The 20,841-nt window shown below is 35.0% G+C and overlaps 1 protein-coding gene and 1 long non-coding RNA gene across 2 annotated transcripts in view; one reads left to right on the forward strand and one right to left on the reverse strand.

Annotated features, from left to right (window-relative positions):
- The window catches only part of LOC127845421 (uncharacterized), a 79,326-nt gene that overhangs the window by 34,140 nt on the left and 24,345 nt on the right, over positions 1-20,841 (forward strand). Inside the window, exon 2 of the mRNA XM_052376322.1 lies at positions 935-1,905. Coding sequence (XP_052232282.1) covers positions 935-1,905 — 971 coding nt within the window. The remainder of the gene's footprint in view (positions 1-934; positions 1,906-20,841) is intronic.
- Positions 9,093-9,806, reverse strand: LOC127845437 (uncharacterized). The gene is made up of 3 exons (XR_008033216.1): positions 9,747-9,806; positions 9,463-9,607; positions 9,093-9,175 (listed from the first exon to the last, which is right to left on the reverse strand). It is a non-coding gene; the product is annotated as an uncharacterized LOC127845437 (long non-coding RNA).

Raw genomic sequence — 20,841 nt, forward strand, 5'->3', positions numbered from 1 at the left:
AGCAAGCAGCTGCTTTCAACTCTTTTTGCAAGGAAGCAGCTATCTGCACAGGTTGACAACATAAAGTAAGAGGATTTGAAGCAGTTTACCTTAGACATGCTGTAGACAGGAAGGAGAATAAGGTCACTGACACCATGCAGCAATTGCCATATTGCAGGAAAGACCCGCCCAGTATCAGATGACACTTCCATCAGACATGTGAGGGAATTACTCTGAATCTCTCAAAACTCAACCCGAACAAAACCCATCATTTCATCTGCAGCAAGAGTACAACTGCCAAATGGACAGATCCTTCACATCAAGATTGTACTCAAGACATCAGAAGAGAGTGTGCTATGCTGTGCTTACAACAGCTGGAGATTTGGCCTTCATAAATAATTCTATACATGAAGGTCAGACTGACAAGTGCTTAGCAGACATAAGTAAACTTGAAGTGATGGGTTTTGTCTGTAAATATGTGAGTCACCTTCTTTTGGTGAAGGAAACAAAAGATAATAAACTTATCCCTGTTGAGGAAATAATGGAACAGGTCCTTCTGGACGTGTAGGGAAAATTAGTGCCATTTTCACTAAATTGCGATATTGTAATTTTTGCTTTTATGATGCTTTCTTGTTAGAGTGAATTTACTGAATAACATTTTAACTTCTCATAATCTATTTATTAATCAAATTTTGGTTATTTTCATCAAACTGCATCATTCAAAATAATTGTGATTGGGAAAAAATATTTACTTTTTGGCATTGGGAATTGGGCCCCCTTTCTTCCCCAAAATAAAGCCCCCCAAAAACACTGGGGTAAGCTTCAACTGCAATTATTGATTTCATTGAAACTTCATGGTTCATGGTATTTTACTGTGTATGCTTGTTTGAAACTTCATAGATGTCCACTTAAACTTCCTCGGTATGGTATAACATGTGGGATTTGTGTTTTTCAGCCAGTGCAGTAAAGTGTTTCCCATTTCTGGGTTGACCAGCACACAGTCCACAGACCTGCAAGGACTCTCAATGAAGCTTGAAACTATTCTTAGAGACATGAAGAGCTTACAGAAAAATCAGGAGGCCAGTATGCAGACATTGCAGGGATCATACACTGAACATGAGGGGTCTGTGATACAACAACTGTGTCTGAATATAAATACTACTGTGGATGCATGTTCTGATAGTACTGTGAGCATGTCCGATGAAAATGAACAATATATTAAAGACAATTTGTGCAAGAGTGTTAATTCCATCTTGGGAAAATTTGATTGTAGTACTGTGAAGGAACTGATTGATATCAAAGATGAAGTTAAAAACATACAAGGTTCTATTACAGATTCTTTTTACAAGTGCATTCGTCTTAACAATGAATTGTCACGATACCATGACTTAATTCAGAAAATAGGGGATAATAAGGAGCTCTACTTCATAGCCACAGTTAAATGTGAGCAGGCATTGACTATGCTGGGAAAGTCAGGCCATGTTTTTACTGTCCAGGGAAAGTCGGAGCATAATGTGAAAATTCCAAGTGATTCAGACACCTGCTGTATAGCAGCCATCTGTGTGATCCCAAATGGACAGGTCCTACTTGCAGACAGCAGTAATAAGACAGTCAAACTGCTTGATCAGCAGTACTGGGTGGTGAGTCACTGTAGTGTTAATTCTGAACCAAGGGGCATGTGTGAGATCACACCCAGTAATGTGGCTGTGGTTTTGAATGATGATAACACACATGAGGTCCAGTTTATCACAGTCAGCCAGAGCCAGCTTTTTCCTGGGAGGAAGTTTTGGTTACAGCATAGATGTGAAGGCATTGCCCATGACCAGGGAGACCTGTTCATTTGGTCTGATACTGCCCTGTTTAAGTACTCACTGAGTGGCAAACAGGTCTGCAGACTGTACCAGGATATATCAGGTGATTATACAGGTAAGACTCATGGTAGATTCATCCTTTTAGCCATATACATATCTAGTTTAAGGCAATTTTAAAACTATATTTTACAGTGTAAGAGTAAATGTATTGTTACAGCAGCAAGGAATATTTTCAAAAAAGTTGATTTCTGAACAAATGAGTAATAATCTGCATTGACTGTCACCGCATGACATGCATAAAATGTGTTTTTATAAGTAGAGCTGCAATGATTCACCAACAGCTCGATTCGATTTCGATTTCAGACACTCCGATACTGATTTTTTCGATTCGATTCATCTTCAAACCTAGTTTTGTTCTATATTTACTCTTATGCCTCAAAATTAACATTTCTGTTCAAATGTGATTTCAATAAAACACATAAAAAAGAATAGCAAATTAGGAATTTTTATATAAAAACTCACTAGAAGATTGTGTTGATTACACAATAATATAAAATAAATAAAAAAAATCATAAGAACGTATCTGGAATCAGTTGAATGGTAGTACTATAATCACTATTATACTTTTACCCAAAACCGCTATAAGCATGTCTACCATTGTGCCATGACAGCATCACCTGTTACCTGTAGGACAAATCACATTCTCTAAACTTAACAAAATTCCAACAGAAATAGAACTACTTTTCTGGCTCGCGACTTCAGTTGCACTTGTGGGACCTCTTAGTCTTGCTAAATCAAAGTTATGTTTGCGTTTGACATGTTGCATTAGATTAGTGGTTGAGCCGGACTTAGCGTACTGCACATCAGTGAAACAAAGGTTGCACTTTGCTTTATCGGTAGGGCTACCATGCCAGTCCAAAATAATGCCACACTTTTGATTTTAGCTTCTTAGGCGCATCTGATAATTTCAATTTGTCGGCAACAACTTGTTCAGCCATTTTGACGCTTTTTCCGAAAGTAGACAGTAACGCACTTATTGATTGGATGACTAAAGTAATAAGCAACCAATCGCGCGCGTCGTAATTACAGGTAAAGATAAAACCTTCACCTTCCCGTATCAATAGTCAGAATACAGCGTGCTTTACGTATCTATGTATATATATGTATATATGTTAAAGAATCGAATCGAATTTGGTAGGTTTGGTATCGTAATCGAATTGAAGCATTTCAAATCGATTTTCGATGAATCGGATCGAAAAATAACTTTCTGACCTAGTCTTCATTTGTGGTTGTAAATTTAATATACATGTAAATGATGTTTTATCATAACAGAGTTACATGCCAGGTCATCAAATGTTATTAATTAATTATTGTATTTGAATTTTAAAAACATAAACTTATTAATTTTAAATATTTTTCAGTTTGATGTGCACATATTATCATATCAACAACTTGCTTTTTAACTCACCAGAGCACAACGTGCTCATGTTGAGCTTTTGGGATCACCTTTTGTCTGTCGTGCGTTTTCCGTCATGCGTCATCCGCCGTCAACAGTTTGCATTGTTATTACTCTAGTGGGCCACCTTTTTTGTCTTATCTTCATGACACTTTGTCCCAAGATTTGTCCCAATTATATCTGGGCGAGTTTGAAATTGGGTCATGTGAGGTCAAAAACTAGTTCAATAGGTCAAATTGAAGTATAACCTTCACATTTGGTATGCATGTGTATATGGCAAAGCCCTTTCCAGACACACACACATCTTGACCCCTGTGGCCATGACCTTGAAGTAAGGGTCGGCATTAAGGTTACGAAAATTGGTTCTGTTATTTAGCTGTCTTACATAACTATCAAAGCGTTTTTCTGGGGCATTTGTCATCCTATGGAGACATCTCATGTTTAGTCTTATATTGCTCTATATTTATTTGCTCTTAGTACTCTATTATGTGTGTTTTTGTTGTCCTCCTTAGTGATCCACCTCCTCCTTCTCATATATTATTCTCATCCTCCTCATTATCATCATCATAAACAAAAATAACAATAACACAATAAAACTACATTTTATAAATCTCATAGGTCATTATTTTAGTATTTTAAGTTCCTGTGACATATATGTGACAATCATGAAAAAAATTGTAATAAATATATATCTTTTCCATCATCTGTAACCATCACACAATATGGCTCCATTGGTAATTGTTTGCTCAGGTACTACTTACATGTACCCTGGGTACAGAAAATATACTGAAACGTTCATACTTATATTAATATTCTGTAAAAAGGCCTGTATATTAATCAAAAAAGAATGTTGAAGCAGGTTTTGATCAAAGAGAATTTCATTTCCATAGTGCGTTTTACAACCAATCTTGGGGGGGGGAATAAAACTCTGGTACAGTCTACATTGGCCGGGTACATGTTAGAATATTTTAAGTACCTGGGGTACATTTAAGTATACTTAAGAGTACCTTGGGTTTGTTTGAACTGCTGGAATCAAGTGCTATGTTGTGCTTTGAATGCATTAGGGAGATCCTAATGGAAGTGATGACCACTGTAAACTAGAATAATGGACAAGCTGATTAAATAGCTGCATTATCAGTGGGAAAGATAGAGCTCTAAAAGATACAGCTATTGTTAAAATGGTGTGAATTAATGAACCTTCATTATTGTGTGGCAGGTTGTGCTTTCACTCAAGGTTTTTGTGTCTCATATGCATGTTTTCAACTTCCCAATAAAACACGTGTTGAATTATTGTTTATTTATTTCCTATACATTTTAATATAAATTTAATTATATTGTGAAATAGATAATAATATCTTGTATTGACAATTCAATACTTCCATTACCTCTTCAGAACATGGTTGCCTTTAAAATTTAAAGACAAGAACAATGTATGAAAGAGCACACTTATATTATAAACATTCAAACAGCACAGTTATGTACTATGCATTCATTTCACATTATTAATATAATCATTCCAATATCTTATAGAAAAATATTCCTTAATGTTAGGAACATACCGGAACTTTATAAAGATGATCGGCAATGGCTGATATGAAAACAGGCTGAATGCTACACTGGTATGGCAGCATTGTTTTATTTAAAATATTGTATATTAAAAGCAATGGCGGGGAAGAAAATATATCTTGCAATGTGTATATATATTAATCACTGGGCAGAGTGCCATGTAAATACTTCAAACCAGATCTGAATCAACTCTTGGAGTGTTGAAAAACCATGCACAAACTGTCCTCAGATTGGATTTAAATCTACTACTGCCTGGATTTAAAATTTTAATCTGAAAATAAAGATTAGTTGATTAACTATCTAGGTATTATTATCCCCACACTTTTTGGAGAAAAAGTGGGGATATTGTGGTAATCTCCGTCTTCAGTCCGTCCCTCCTGGCCACTACCTCCTCCTACACTATAAGCACTAGAACCTTGAAACTTACACACATGGTAGCTATGAACATATGTGCGACCCTGCACTATTTGGAAATTTGGTCGGACCCCTGGGTCAAAAGTTATGGGGGTTGGGGTGGGGCAGGGTCAGAGATTTTCGCTCATTTTTATGCCCCCAGTAGGGTGGCATATAGCAGTTGAACTGTCCGTCAGTCCGTCTGTCTGTCAGAATGTGCGTCCGTCCGAAAACTTTAACATTGGCCATAACTTTTGCAATATTTAAGATAGCAACTTGATATTTGGCATGCATGTGTATCTCATGAAGCTGCACTTTTGGAGTTGTGAAAGGTCAAAGTCAAGGTCATTCTTCAAGGTCAATAGTCAAAAAATACAATCAAAGGGGAGTTATAAGCTTTAAAAGGGAGATATTTTCTAAACCTGCCACATATTGAAATTTTATTTCAAAGCAGCGCAAGAGGGGGCATTGTGTTTCTGACAAACACATCTCTTGTTTTATGTTATTTTACATTAACTTCTTCATTTCTACACCGATTAACTTCAAACTGATACTGAACATCTCTTATGACAACACGGGCAATCTCAATTATGCATGGCCCCATTACCAACCCTGCGGCGCCCCATCCACATAGACCACGCCCACCCAAAATTGCCTTTTACTATAATTTCTTCATTTCTACACGGATTCACTTCAAATTGATACTGAACCTTTCTTATGACAATACGGTCAATCTTAACTATGCATGGCCCAATAACCAACCCTGGGGCGTCCCACCCACATAGGCCACACCCACCCAAAATTGCCTTTTACTATAATTTCTTAATTTCTACACCGATTCACGTTTTATTGTCCCCTACCGGTGAAACGGAAGGGACTCATGGTTTGCGCTGTGTGTGTCCGTCAGTCAGTCAGTCAGTCTGTCACACTTTGCTGGATCCTGCGATAACTTACAAAGTTCTTCATATTTTTTCATGAAACTTGAAACATGGATAGATGGCAATATGTAGATTATGAACGTCATTTCATTTTGTTCCTACGTCAAAAATTCTGGTTGCTATGGCAACAAATAAAAATTAATAATTCTGACAATGGTGGAGTTTCACCGGTAGGGGACCATTGTGCTTGACAATAGCCTACTGAACTCCTTTTATGAAAATACGGTCAATGTCAACTATGCATGGCCCCATTACCCACCCTGGGGTGCTCCGCCCACAATTAGGCCACACCCACCCAAAATTGCCTTTTTCTATAACTTCTTCACTTCTACACCGATTCACTTCTAATTGATAGTGAACTTCTCGTATGACGATACGGTCAATTTCAACGAGGCATGGCCCCATTACCAACCCTGGGGTACCCCGCCCACATAGGCCACACCCACCCAAAATTGCCTTTTACTATAATTTCTTCATTTCTACACCGATTCACTTCTAATTGATACTGCATGGCCCCTGGGGCGCCCCTGGGTCAAACATGCGGCGTAGAGATATGCGTCGGCCTCTGCTGCGCCTTTTCTAGTTATGGTTAATTCACAATTTGTGATTCTTTGCTAGCCTTGAGTTTATATTTAATTGATTATAAATGGGGGTTTTCCAAGGTACAAGTGTTGAATATAAGCTTGAACCAGTCGAGACATTTTGTAAAAGAAATATCATGTGGATTATAATATTAATGTTTTCTTGAATTATATATATTTAGAAATTATTTTTAAGCACATTTATAAATATTTGATGTGAACTTTAAGCAGCTTTAAGTATTTAAATTAAGTGATGAAAGTGTATTTAAGAGAAACATTCAACTTAACACATTTCCTTGGGGATAATTGCACCTCAAAGCCATGGTAATTGGTTTGAATTATGGTTTGGTTTGGTTTATTCAAGATACATTAGACATTACAATCCATAAGTACACATGTATGATGAATATATTTATACAAACAAAATGCATGCAAGTGGTCATCAATAAATACTAGGTCATAGCATGATTGATCATATACATGTAAACTAAATTATGTTCTATACATAAATTGTTAAAAGATACATGTATTTAAACATAACCTGTACGAAAATGTTTGGGCAGACTGCAACCAGATCATGTGCAGAATAAATTACACAAAATCTGTATAGAAAATGTGCAGAAAATATTTGGTGTCCATTTTAAATGAGTTGAACCAGATTTCTATTTATAGATTTTTCCAATATAAACAAAGAACGAATTCTGTGCAGATTTTACAAATCATTTAAATTAAGCATAATTTGTTAGAGGCAGAAAAAAATCTGGCAGAATTAAAGCTGGGGAGAACCAAAATGTGAGAATAGAATTTTGTGCAGAATAAAATCTGTTTAATATTAAATTCTGTACAGAAAATTTTCTGTATAAAAAAATGTATGCAGGAAGAAAAAGCAAAATAAACAGACCATCAATAAATAACATTTTTTTATGGGATTATAAAATATAAACAATAAAATGTACCCAATGAAATATACTGACAGTACTGATAATTTTGTTGTTGTTGAATTGATCACATTATGACAGGGTAAAAATTAAACAATCTAACACCTTCTATTATTAGTCTCAATTTAAACAAGATGATTTCATTTATTTCCTGGAGTAGTCTATTTGGAGTGTCACTGCCTTGTTGAAGGAGGTGTCATCTGGCACTGTTTTGCTGTAGTTTTTGCACCACATCCAGACATAACCTATCGGAACAAAAATAAATGTTTACACATTTACATATTTATATCATTCCTAAACAAGAGCACTGCATAACCTGTACGAAATGTTCCGCCCGGAATCGGCACGGAATCGCAAACTAAATTCCGGGCGTAAAAAATATTTCCAGGCGTATTTTTCTATATATGATTTTAAGAAGAGGGGCGGATTCCGGGCAGTCCCGGGCGTAATCCGGGCGGAAAACAGGGGCGAAATATGTAAATGAGGTGGGACAGAATTTTAAATTACGGGCGGAAAGCAGTTTATGGGCGGAATTCAGATTACAGGCGGAATGTTAAAATTACGGGCGTAACTTAGATTACGGGCGTAATTTAGATACCGGGCGGAAATCGGATTACATGCATATTGTAAATATACCCATATAAGGACAGGCAATTTGAAAAAATAAAAGGCGATCGCAAAAGCTCACCATGAGCACTTTGTGCTCAGTTTAGTTAAAACTAGTCAAAATTATGACAAGATACATTTAACATAGTATCTTTATATTTATTTTAAGATAATACATTTTAAAAAACATGGATCACCATTTTATACTTCTGCAAATGCGGAACAAATGCTGAAAATCCCCGCATTTTTTCCGCAGACACAAAAAATGTGGAACTTATGCGGAAAATGTATGCATTTTCGTTCCGCATTTTGATGATACTTTTAAGATACAATGTAGCTTTTAAAGACAAACAACAAAAATATTCAATATATATACATAAAAAATAATTTGATAGACATGCACTTTTTAAAAAACTAACTGTTCTTATACACGGCCAAAATAAAAAAGTTCACACTTTCATATTGACTGTGTTTTTTAAACTGCTTTCTTGAGTAGGAATTCCTCTCTATCACAGTATTGTTCAGGTCAACGATTCTCCCCCATCCTATGTCATAATCTGAAATGCAATTTGATATTAAGTACAACTACAGTTCACCTATTGCAAATACTGTTAACAACTTATGTAGAATTAATTGCTTTTTCAAACTTTTTATTTAATCCAGGGCCCCATCTAGGATTTGAAAAAGACAGGGTCCAAATTTGGCAACTAAGTGAACTTTTGAACGTGCTTGGATATTTATCCCTGTGGAATATTTTCAAATAACATGTGCAATATACGCGCATATTATTTAATATAACATGTATTTTCATTTTAACAAGGGCTGTTTGTAAAACATGCATGCCCCCCATATGGGCTGTCCGTTGTACTGGCAGCCATTGTGTGAATACGACTTTTGTCACTGTGACCTTGACCTTTGACCTAGTGACCTGAAAATCAATAGGGGTCATCTGCAAGTCACGATCAATGTACCGTACTATGAAGTGTCATGGTCCTAGGCAAAAGCGTTCTTGAGTTACCATCCAAAAATCATTTTACTATTTCGGGTCAGCGTGACCTTGACCTTGTGACCTCAAAATCAATAGGGGTCATCTGCGAGTCATGATCAATCTACCTATGAAGTTTCATGATCCTAGGCATATGCGTTCTTGAGTTATCATCCGAAAATCATTTAACTATTTTGGGTCACCGTGACCTTGACCTTTGACCTAGTGACCTGAAAATCAATAGGGGTCATCTGCGAGTCATGATCAATCTACCTATAAAGTTTCATGATCCTAGGCATATGCGTTCTTGAATTATCATCCGAAAATCATTTTACTATTTCGGGTCGCAGTGACCTTTGACCTAGTGACCTCAAAATCAATAGGGGTCATCTGCGAGTCATGATCAATCTACCCATGAAGTTTCATGATCCTAGGCGTATGCGTTCTTGAGTTATCATCCGGAAACCATTTTACTATTTCGGGTCACTGTGACCTTGACCTTTGACCTAGTGACCTCAAAATCAATAGGGGTCATCTGCGAGTCATGATCAATGTACCTATGAAGTTTCATGATCCTAGGCGTATGCGTTATTATCTGGAAACCATTTTACTATTTCGGGTCACCGTGACCTTTGACCTAGTGACCTCAAAATCAATAGGGGTCATCTGCAAGTCATGATCAATGTACCTATGAAGTTTCATGATCCTAGGCCCAAGTGTTCTTGAGTTATCGTCTGACAACCACCTGGTGAACGGACGGACCGACCTACCGACCGACCGACAGACAGACCGACATGAGCAAAGCAATATACCCCCTCTTCTTTGAAGGGGGGCATAAAAATATTTTTTTTAATTGATAAAACTAGTTTCACTGTTAAAATAAAATTAGTTTATTGAAAATTCATTGAATATTCTGTAAAATAATGTGATCAGAACCAATTAAAAACATGACTGGGGGTCAAAGGGGGCAGGTTTGGATCTTAGTGCGGCAAGGTACTGAGACACCCTGTTATTGACAGGCCAAGCCCTGAGGATCACTAATCGTATAATTCGAATTAATCTTTATTTTGAACTTAACAATTTCAAACTAATAATACAATAACTTGTATAGTAAAATTGTGATTTACCTATCAACAAATCCAGCTTTCCTTTGTCAAGAACCGCTTTGTGCTCATCATCCGGGCGCGCACACAGAGCAAATATAAAAAAGTTCATTTGTTCACAACATGTTTTTTTCAACACTGTGCTTTCTTGCAAACAAATTCTTCAATTTGTGATGTGGCTTTTGAGGTCCGAGAAGGGAAAATTTGTTATGCCACCAGCAACCTTTCTCCCTAATCCTATGACATAATCTGAAAATGAAATGTTAATCCTATGACATAATCTGAAAACGAAATGTTAATTTAAGTACTTACTATATATTTTAAAGAAATTTGTGTATTTTATTTTAGTTTCAAACTGTGTTGTTTTTCCTTCAGATGCCCGTCTACTTTTCATCATCCTTTTACATTTCCCACTGGGACAGTACACAAATACAATTACAATTATATCAGTTAATAATCTATATAATAGAGGAATGAAGGAGTAAAAATACAAACCTTTTATGCTGTTCTGCAGTATTCCAAAAACACAGGAATTTGGTGAGACCAAATCACAGTTAAACCTGAGCCAATTTGAACCTCTTTTGCAACAAACTTATTGTTCATTTCCACATTATGTGTATTAAATACAAATTGTTTTTGACACAGTACTCCCTGCAAGACATTTTTTCACTACAGTTTAGTCCTCATTTTGCTTAAGTATTATACTGACAATTTAGTTCAGAGTCAGTAATTTGCTTAACCGCTCTAATGTTTTCAAACTGCAACTTCTACCACTCACTTCCTGTACCACTGACCAATCCACTGAAGCCTGATAAGCCCAGATGGTTTATAAACATGTACAGATGTGACTCAGCCTTTGGTGAGTATTGAATGGGCAGCACAATACATGAGATCAACTCAGCTGGTTGTCAGTGTTTATCTGAGATTAAATTAACATTGGTTTGGTATAATTATGTACATAATTATGGTCTTTTCAGACTGGGGAAATCTTAACTACTATAAAAAAAATTTTTATAGAGTAACATGCAGAGAAACTGCATTCATATTGATGATATAAACAAATAATATTAAACTAGACTGTTGTGTGTTTAATGTTAAAGGAAACCTTAAAATGATGAAAACATTACCAAGTCTTGTTCTTTATTAAACTTTACAGTCATTATTGTAATTATGAAATAATTATTAAAAATGAGCAAAATTTTCAAAAAAGAAGAAGAATTAAAGAAGTGAATTAAAAAAATAAGTGCATATAGATTTTTAATGCGTGGTCATCCCTCAGACTTAAAATTATAAACTGTAAAAGTCAGCAATAGATAAAATTTATTTAATTAAAATATGTTATTGTTATCTCCTAATTTTTTTTTACCAGCAATATTGCCAATAATAATGCAAAATCTAAGAGTATAATTCATGATCACAAGTTCACAAGTCTGTCTCCTTTTCAGCTTCTCACAAATTAAGTATAAAAATACTACAAAATATGTTTTAGAATTGGAACATGAAAATCATAAATTAGATCAAAGCTTTATGCTGAATTAATTATACTGTGACTGAAATAGTTGTGTCTATAATGAATGTTCATTGATTGTACATGTGTATAAATAAAATTAAATATTTTTATTTAAAAACGTTTATTAAGTTATCAGTTACTGGTAATATTTTGTTCAGTACTTTGGTTTAAATTAAATTTATTAAGTTATTGTTCAGCTTCATAGACATTTGCTAAGTCCAATATTACTCTCTATAAAAACTACTAAGTTCAAAATTCCGTCATGTGGCTTCACAAATATTTTATAAGTATGAAATTCTGCCCGACGAAAGAAACAAAGTGCAAAATTCCGTCCACAAATCTCCATCATACAAATTCTAAGTATAAAAATACGCCCGGATTTGTTTTACGCCCGGAAAAAACAGTTGAATTACGCCCAGAAATAATTTTAGTTCCGGGCGTAAAACTCATTCTGCCAGTTGTACGGGCGTAATTCCAACATTACGTGCCAATTCCGCCCTGATTACGCCCGGAATCCGCCCCATTATTTCGTACGGGAACAGGTGCCAACGCTCGGCTGCGGGTGCAGTTTTAAATAAATAAAAGCTTGTCAGATATATATTATTTTTTTTAGAGGCCACAGTGACCTTGACCTTTGACCTAGTGACCCAAAAATGAGTGTGCGTGTAGAACTCATCAAGGTGCGTCTACATATGAAGTTTCAAAGTTGCAGGTGGAAGCACTTTGATTTTAGAGCAAATTGTCAAGGTTTAAGCACGTCGGAAAGGCTGACGCCGGACGGCGAGCTGGCTATGACAATACCTCAGGTTTTCTCAGAAAACAGCCGAGCTAAAAAACTGATACATGGTGAAACCAATTTATTCTAACTACTCAGTTTCAAACAGTAATGCCATACCTGTATTAAAGACATCATACATTAAGTGCCAGCTCAACAAAATTCACTTATAGCACAAACATCCAATTGAATTTCAAACCATTGATTGATTCTAGTATTAATTAGACCCAAAGTCAAAATGCGATCGCAATAGTTTTTCGGTATGTAGTAAATGTTACTTTGACTTTGAACCAACAATATGCCTGTCATATCATTGCGGTAAGTTAACCAACTCACAGTATCTTGGAATAACTGGTTTACCAGGACCAAGTGCTTATACCAAACAGTGAAACTAATGTCAGTTAGTTGAGTAACAGACAACTGCACTTCTTCATTCAGAGGAAGGGTGAGAATGGCTGTAAAAAGGATAAAGCTAACACACAATTTGTGTCCAATACCTCCATCCAAGCTCAAGTTAACCTTTTTATGCTCCCCCAAAATTTATTTTTGGGGGAGCATAATATAGTCGCCGCTTCGTCTGTCCGTGTGTCCGTCCGTGCACAATTTTTGTCCGGGCTATTTCTCAGCAACTAATGACCGGAATTCAATGAAACTTTATGAGAAGCTTCACTACCAAGAGGAGATGTGCATATTATCAGGGGGTTCTGGTCGGATGATTTTTCACAGAGTTAAGGCCCTTTGAAATTTTCCATTAACTGTACATATAGTGCAATTCTTGTCCAGGCTATTTCTCAGCAACTTATGACTGGAATTCAATGAAACTTTATGGGAAGCTTCACTACCAAGAGGAGATGTGCATATTATCAGCGGGTTCTGGTCGGATGATTTTTCACAGAGTTATGGCCCTTTGAAATTTTCCATTAACTGTACATATAGTGCAATTCTTGTCCGGGCTATTTCTCAGCAACTAATGACCGGAATTCAATGAAACTTTATGGGAAGCTTCACTACCAAGAGGAGATGTGCATATTATCAGCGGGTTCTGGTCGGATGATTTTTCACAGAGTTATGGCCCTTTGAAATTTTCCGTTAACTGTACATATAGTGCAATTCTTGTCCGGGCTATTTCTCAGCAACTAATGACCGGAATTCAATGAAACTTTATGGGAAGCTTCACTACCAAGAGGAGATGTGCATATTATCAGCGGGTTCTGGCCGGATGATTTTTCACAGAGTTATGGCCCTTTGAAATTTTCTATAAAAAAATTGTTGTCCCCCCGAATACTGCCCTCAAGACGTTTCCTTTTATCTGAATATATAGTGCGATATTGTGACAAAAAAAAACTTTGGGGAGCATCACCGGTCTCCGACGGTTTCTTGTTTATTTTTAGTGACACTTTTGGGCTCTGTATGCAATCCCTATCTTGGCCTCAATGCAAGGTCATCAATTGAGTCTAGGCAAACTTAAGTTATTGACCAGATAAGCCCTACCCGCATTTAATTATCTCATTTTTAATTTTCTTTGAAAACCTGGTCATAAATTTAAATAAAATTCCTACCACTGTTTCATTATGTTAAATACCTAGCAAAAAAAAACAAGACAAAATGTACCTTTGCAGGCAGAAATGATGACGGCATCAAGCACAGGCTTTATGTCATGCTTATTCCCCGCCAGAACCTGACCTCTTGACCGTTCTTGTGTCTCCCTCGGAATTATGGCTGTTTAAAAATAAATGAAAGCACTTCATTCCACTTAACTAAAAAAATATTTTAAGACAGAAGTTGATCTAAATCAAAATCTGTGAACATTGCTAATGAAACGTTAAATTGAAGCATTTGTCAAAGTTATGTATGCTTTATGATGATACAATCAATGTTTATTTCTAGAAAAGACTAATAAAAAAAAGAAGACTTTTATGAAAAAAACTCTTACTTTAATACCCTACATACCCGGAACTAGTTTCACCATCAGGTAAAAGGCAGCACTGCAAAACTTGCGCAATCCAAATCTTTTTATTGTGGTTGGATTATGTTCCATCAGTTGAACCATCTGGAAAATTATAATCATTAATCTTTATTAACTTGCCTGCTAATGCAAATAACATGAGGGTCAAAGGAAAATAGTGAGCTTACCAGTACCTAAGACCCAAAGTAACTCAATTGATTTGTGCAGTTTGTCACTAATGTGTTCAGAAGATTTCATTATAGCAATACAAGGAAGAATTACCTTGGTGTCTATGTTTTTGTATGTATAGGAACCATTTCCTAACTTGGCGTATTACCATTAAAGCAAATGTTGTTTTTTTTAAGATGAGCATAAGTGCTATTATTTGAAAAAAATGTTCAAAACAAGTTTCATAAAGATTTGACATTAAATATTTCCACAACAGTGTTTACATGGTAAATGTTTGAGGCACAATGGATAAAAGGCAATCACAAAAGCTTACAATAAGAACAACCTTGTGCTCAGGTGATCTAAAAGCCTCCTTAAAAGATCTTATATCGTGGGCTTAGCGCAAAACGGTTGTAACTCACATTTTTACCAAAAATCATATTTTTTCATTTTTCAAGTGTTTTTTTTACTTTACACATCCTAAATAGATATTAAGATTATATTCTGAAAATTTACCCATGAAAACATGTATTTGGCTTATGGTTGTATTTAATTTTGGATAATTTTTGTTATGCAAAACAGTTGTATCTCAAGTTACAACCTTTGAGCACAAAAAATTACAAAGTGTACAATGTTGGAAGGGAAGTAACTCATCTTTACATCTTTAGTTTATGCCATCATAATCATGACATCACTGTTTGATTTGCTTGCCATGTGGGCCTTGACATTCTAAAGGTTGTTTTCTTTTTTTTTTTTATTCTCAAGAACATACATAATTACCTTTACATCTTTCTTAAATCATTTAATATTTGTATTGAAATTATTATAATTCAACAGAGTTAAAGTCAAAACAAGTTTATCTTATCAGCTTATTTTAATTTAAAAAATAATGAACTTTAATCCTCTTTCTGAATTCAAATACAAACTATTCAAATATTAAATTGTGATATAAGAAAAATGATAAGACAGAAACTAGAACAAAATGCGATTGATCTTTTTCCTACCTTTTGAGCATCATTATTATAATTGTCTCAGTCTGACATTCTACGCACTGCTACCTGTGTCATCATCTGTCCAGTGCACACTGGTACCATTGTCTCAGTCTAAATTGCTACGTACTGGTATTATTGTCTCAATCTGACATGCTTTTTACTGGTACAATTGTCTTAGTCTGACATTCTATATACTGGTACCATTGTCCCCATCTGACATGCAACGTACAGGTATAATTGTAACAGTCTGACATGCTATGTACTGGTACCATTGTCACGGTCTCAGATGCTACACACTGCATGGTACCATTGTCACAGTCTCACATGCTACATACCAGTATAATTGTCACAGTATGACAAGCTTCTTACTGGTACCATTGTCACAGTCTGACATGCTACGCACTGGTACCATTGTCACAGTCGCAGATGCTATGTTCTGGTACCATTGTAACAGTCTCACATGCTACATACTGGTACTATTGTCACAGTCTAGCATGCCATGTACTGGTATAATTGTAACAGTCTGACAAGCTACGTAGTGATACCATTGTCACAGTCTCACATGCTAGCCACTGGTAAAATTTTCACAGTCAGACAAGCTTAATGAAGTGGTACGATTGCCACAGTCGCACATGCTCCATACTGGTATAATTATAACAGTCTGACTTGCTACATACTGGTACCATTGTCACAGTCTGACATGCTAGATACTGGTACCATTGTCACAGTTGCAGATCCTACGAACTGGTACCCTTGTAACAGTCTGACATGTTACATACTGGTTACATTGTCACAGTCAAGCATGCTCAAAGACTATGTACTGGTATTATTGTAACAGTCTGACAAGCTATGTTGTGATACCATTGTCACAGTCTCACATGCTAGCCACTGGTATAATTTTCACAATCTGACAAGCTACGTAGTGGTATTATTGCCACAGCCGCACATGCTTCATACTGGTATAATTATAACAATCTGACTTGCTACATACTGGTACCAATTTGTCACAGTCTCACATGCAACATACGGATTTAATTGTCACAGTATGACAAGCTACATACTGGTACCATTGTCAAAGTCTGACATGCTACGTACTGGTACTTTTGTCACAGTCGCAGATGCTACATTCTGGTACCATTGTAACAGTCTCACATGCAACATACTGGTACTATTGTCACAGTTTAGCATGTCATATTCTGGTATAATTGTAACAGTCTGACAAGCTATGTAGTGGTACCATTGTCACAGTCTCACATGCTACATACTGGTAAAATTTTCACAGTCTGACAAGCCACGTAGTCCTGGGTACAATTGTCATAGTCCAACATGCTAGATACTGGTACCATTGTCACAGTTGCATATGATTCATACTGGTACCATTGTAACAGTCTGACATGCTACATACTGGAACCATTGTCACAGTCTAGCATGCTATGTACTAGTATAATTGTAACAGTCTGACACGCTACGTAGTGTTACCATTTTCACAGTCTCAAATGCTACTCAATGGTATAATCTCACAGTCTGACAAGCTAAAGAGTGGTACCATTGTCACAGTCTCAAATGCTACCAACTGGTATAATCTCACAGTCAGACAATCTACATAGTGGTACCATTGTCACAGTCTCAGATGCTACGTACTGGTACCATTGTCTCAGTCTCACATGCTACGTACTGGTTAAATTGTCACAGTCTGACGTGCTACATATTGGTACCATTGTCACAGTCTAACATAATACATAAAGGTACCATTGTCACAGTCTGACATGCTATGTACTGGTACTATTGTCACAGTCTGACATGGGACATACGGGTACCATTGTCACAGTCGCAGATACCATGTAATGGTACCATTGTTACAGTCTGACATGCTACATACTGGTTACATTGTCACAGTCTAGCATGCTATGTACTGGTATAATTGTAACAGTCTGACACACTACATAGTGGTACCTTTGTTACAGTCTCACATGCAGCAATGATGCTACCTACTTTATAATTTTCACAGTCTGACAAGCTATATAGTGGTACCATTGTCACACTCTCAGATGTTTCGTACCAGTACCATTGTCACAGTCTAAGATGCTATGTACTGGTACCATTGTCTTAGTCTCACATGCTATGTATTGATATAATTGTCACAGTCTGCCATGCTTAATATTGGTACCATTGTCACAGTCTAACATAATACATACCGGTACCATTGTCACAGTCTGACATGCCACATAGTGGTATAATTGTAACAGTCTGACAAGTCATGTTGATGAATGATCTTACTTTTGCTGTTATACCCAGTTAAAGCGTTTATGGTATCAAATCTTTAGCTATTAATTATTTTATGTTAAATAACTGCAGACCAAATTGAACAAAGTAACAAGGGAATTATTGTGATGCTAAAATATGTTTGAATACAAGTACATACTTAAAAGTCTCAATTCTATTTTCCAAATCTCAATTCTACCTTTTTGAAACAAAATTAACTTGTTCAAGAACTTTCTTTATTGTTAATTTTATTAATTTACCTATGTTCAACATAGTGTTAAATTCCTTTTTATTCATTAAAAAATCAAGTGAATGAACCGTGAAAAAATAATTATATTCTTTATAATTAATTATAGTATTATATATAAGGATTATAGAAAAATGATGTACATGAACGGCAGGAAATAAGTTAATTAATTAATTAAGTTGGCTTGAGTAAAAATCTTTGAATACTGAAAATATTATTTTTCGCTTCTTTAATTGCATTTGTTGAGACTGCAGTATAAAATCACAAACTTTTTCGGTAATGTATAATAAAGGATAAAATAAATACCTCAAAGTTTGAATCTTAGCTGATCATGTAGATCTCTAGAATAGTTTTAGATTATTAAAAAATCGTTTAAAGATCTCATTTTATTTAATATATTAAAGTAAACAATAATGTGTGGAATAATTATGAATACATTTTATACACCATACTAAAATGATTGTATTTGTTCAAAAAAGTGTTTTATGATTGTTCAAAGTTTATGGTAACTAATAAGTTTTGCTTTCTTTTACTAATGATGAAGAATAAAGAGTATATGATGAGATACTTCCATTTAACACACAAATAAATATTAAAATCTGTCCAAATTAAAAATGGAAAACAGTTGTAACATGAGTTACTTCCCTATTGCATAAAAATAATAAATGAAATTTTCCAAAATTTCAGGTGGAAAATGGTTGTAACTTGAACATGTTCAAATATCTCTTTCCATAATTATTATACAGATTGGAAATGAGTCTGTTAACACTGCTTGGAACAAACCAAATATATGCTTTTTAAATAAAATCCAGCAAGAATTTTTTTTTAAAATTGGGCAGTTTTTTGTCTCTCCTGTAAAATTTCCAAAAATGGAGTTACAACCGTTTTGCGCTAAGCCCACGATATATACATACATTGACTGACATCATATAGCTCACCATGAGCATATTGTGCTAAGGTGAACTCAAAAAAAATTCTGCTCAATAACTTGAGTTTGGATGGCAATACTGCATATATCATTTGTATGCAGATTCATTGCTTACATACAGACCTAGCAAAGGAGTTCATTCGGGGACCAGTCGTTTCAAGGTCAAGGTCATTGTTACAAAAAATAGGAAGTTATGATTTATGCATTAAAAGTTGAATATGCACAACCAAAGTTTCAATTTTAAACAAATTTACAAACAAATTAAAGCCAAATACTGTCAACAGATTAAATGCATATTTTATGAAAGAAAAAGCAAATTTTAAAAAACCTCTGGTAATGATAATTCTTTCCTCATAGTCTTCTGCGCCCCATTTCATGGAACATTTTGATTTTCGCTTTAAAACTTTGAATGTCAAGTCTCTGAGATTTTGTTGCACACTTACAAGTGAACTATCCTTTTCAAAGTAGACTAAGCATCTTTTCAAAGAAGACTAAACCAAACATCTTTAAACCATATATATTACAACACTTTAATTATGTTATGTCTCAATTTCTTAATTGTTCCTATTAATAATGGTATTTTTATTTTTTGTCACAAAATTTGTTATGTTAAAGCACTCGCATTCAAATGAATATTTTCATAAAATGAGAGCCAAGTATAGTAAAAGTGCTGAAATAGGAGTAAATTTATCACACCTGACGCTAGTGTTTGGGTAAACTTGGGTAATTGGATCTCTCTCTATCTTGGATATCATTTAAAATGTCACTGCTGAGAAACAGCAGACAATATGTTCTAGCAATTTTCAGTATTTTGGGACAATTTATCCAGCAATAAGAAAAGAATACAAACTTTGTAAAAAAATTAAACCTTATTTCACTCCATTGTAGATTTTTCTTGAAGCCTGTTGGATTAAATTGTAATTTTCTATGTTCCTTATGGTATGAACAATACTGCTGTTTGTTTTTTTTTGCTAATAATATGCTGTATTTTTTGGTCATTTTAACTTTTGTATGAATTGAACATAACTGTTAGTTTTCGGTGAATAGAGAAATGTTTCCTGCAATAAACAATAAGAAACTGAAATCAGAAGTCTGTTTCTTAAATTTTACAAGTCCCAATTTGAAATGTTGAATCTGAATTTTTTCTAAGTCCAACATTCTGCCTCATTTTCTACTAAGTACAGAAATTCTGCCTTGCTAAAATGCAAAGTGCTAAAAATCTGTCTTGTAAAAATTATAAGTGTTAAAATTCTGTCTGATGTAATAATCTTTACAGATCAAATTCTGCTTTATTGTAATTCTGCTTAGAAAATCTGTACAGATTGCAAGGTATTATGATTCTGTGTCTGTGTCCTCTTTGTACAGAAAAAATGAATTCTGTCTTGATTTATATGGGCAGATTTTGTACAGACTCTATACAGAATTTGCATAGAATTTTCGTACAGGAAAGTTTAAATAAAAAAGCGCTATTGACAGCGAAAAGTCAACTTTTCTGACATATATATTACTCAAAATAATATTTATAGACATTTCTTTTGATAAATGCTTTATGAACATAAATTGCTAAATTTCTGTTAATTGCTTGGTTATTAGATTGCATTAACTCTATAATTTTGGAATATTTGGTCTTTTCCAGTAATATTTTTTATGTATATTTT

This window comes from Dreissena polymorpha, chromosome 9 (assembly GCF_020536995.1).
Source record: "Dreissena polymorpha isolate Duluth1 chromosome 9, UMN_Dpol_1.0, whole genome shotgun sequence".
Lineage (NCBI taxonomy): Eukaryota > Metazoa > Mollusca > Bivalvia > Myida > Dreissenidae > Dreissena > Dreissena polymorpha.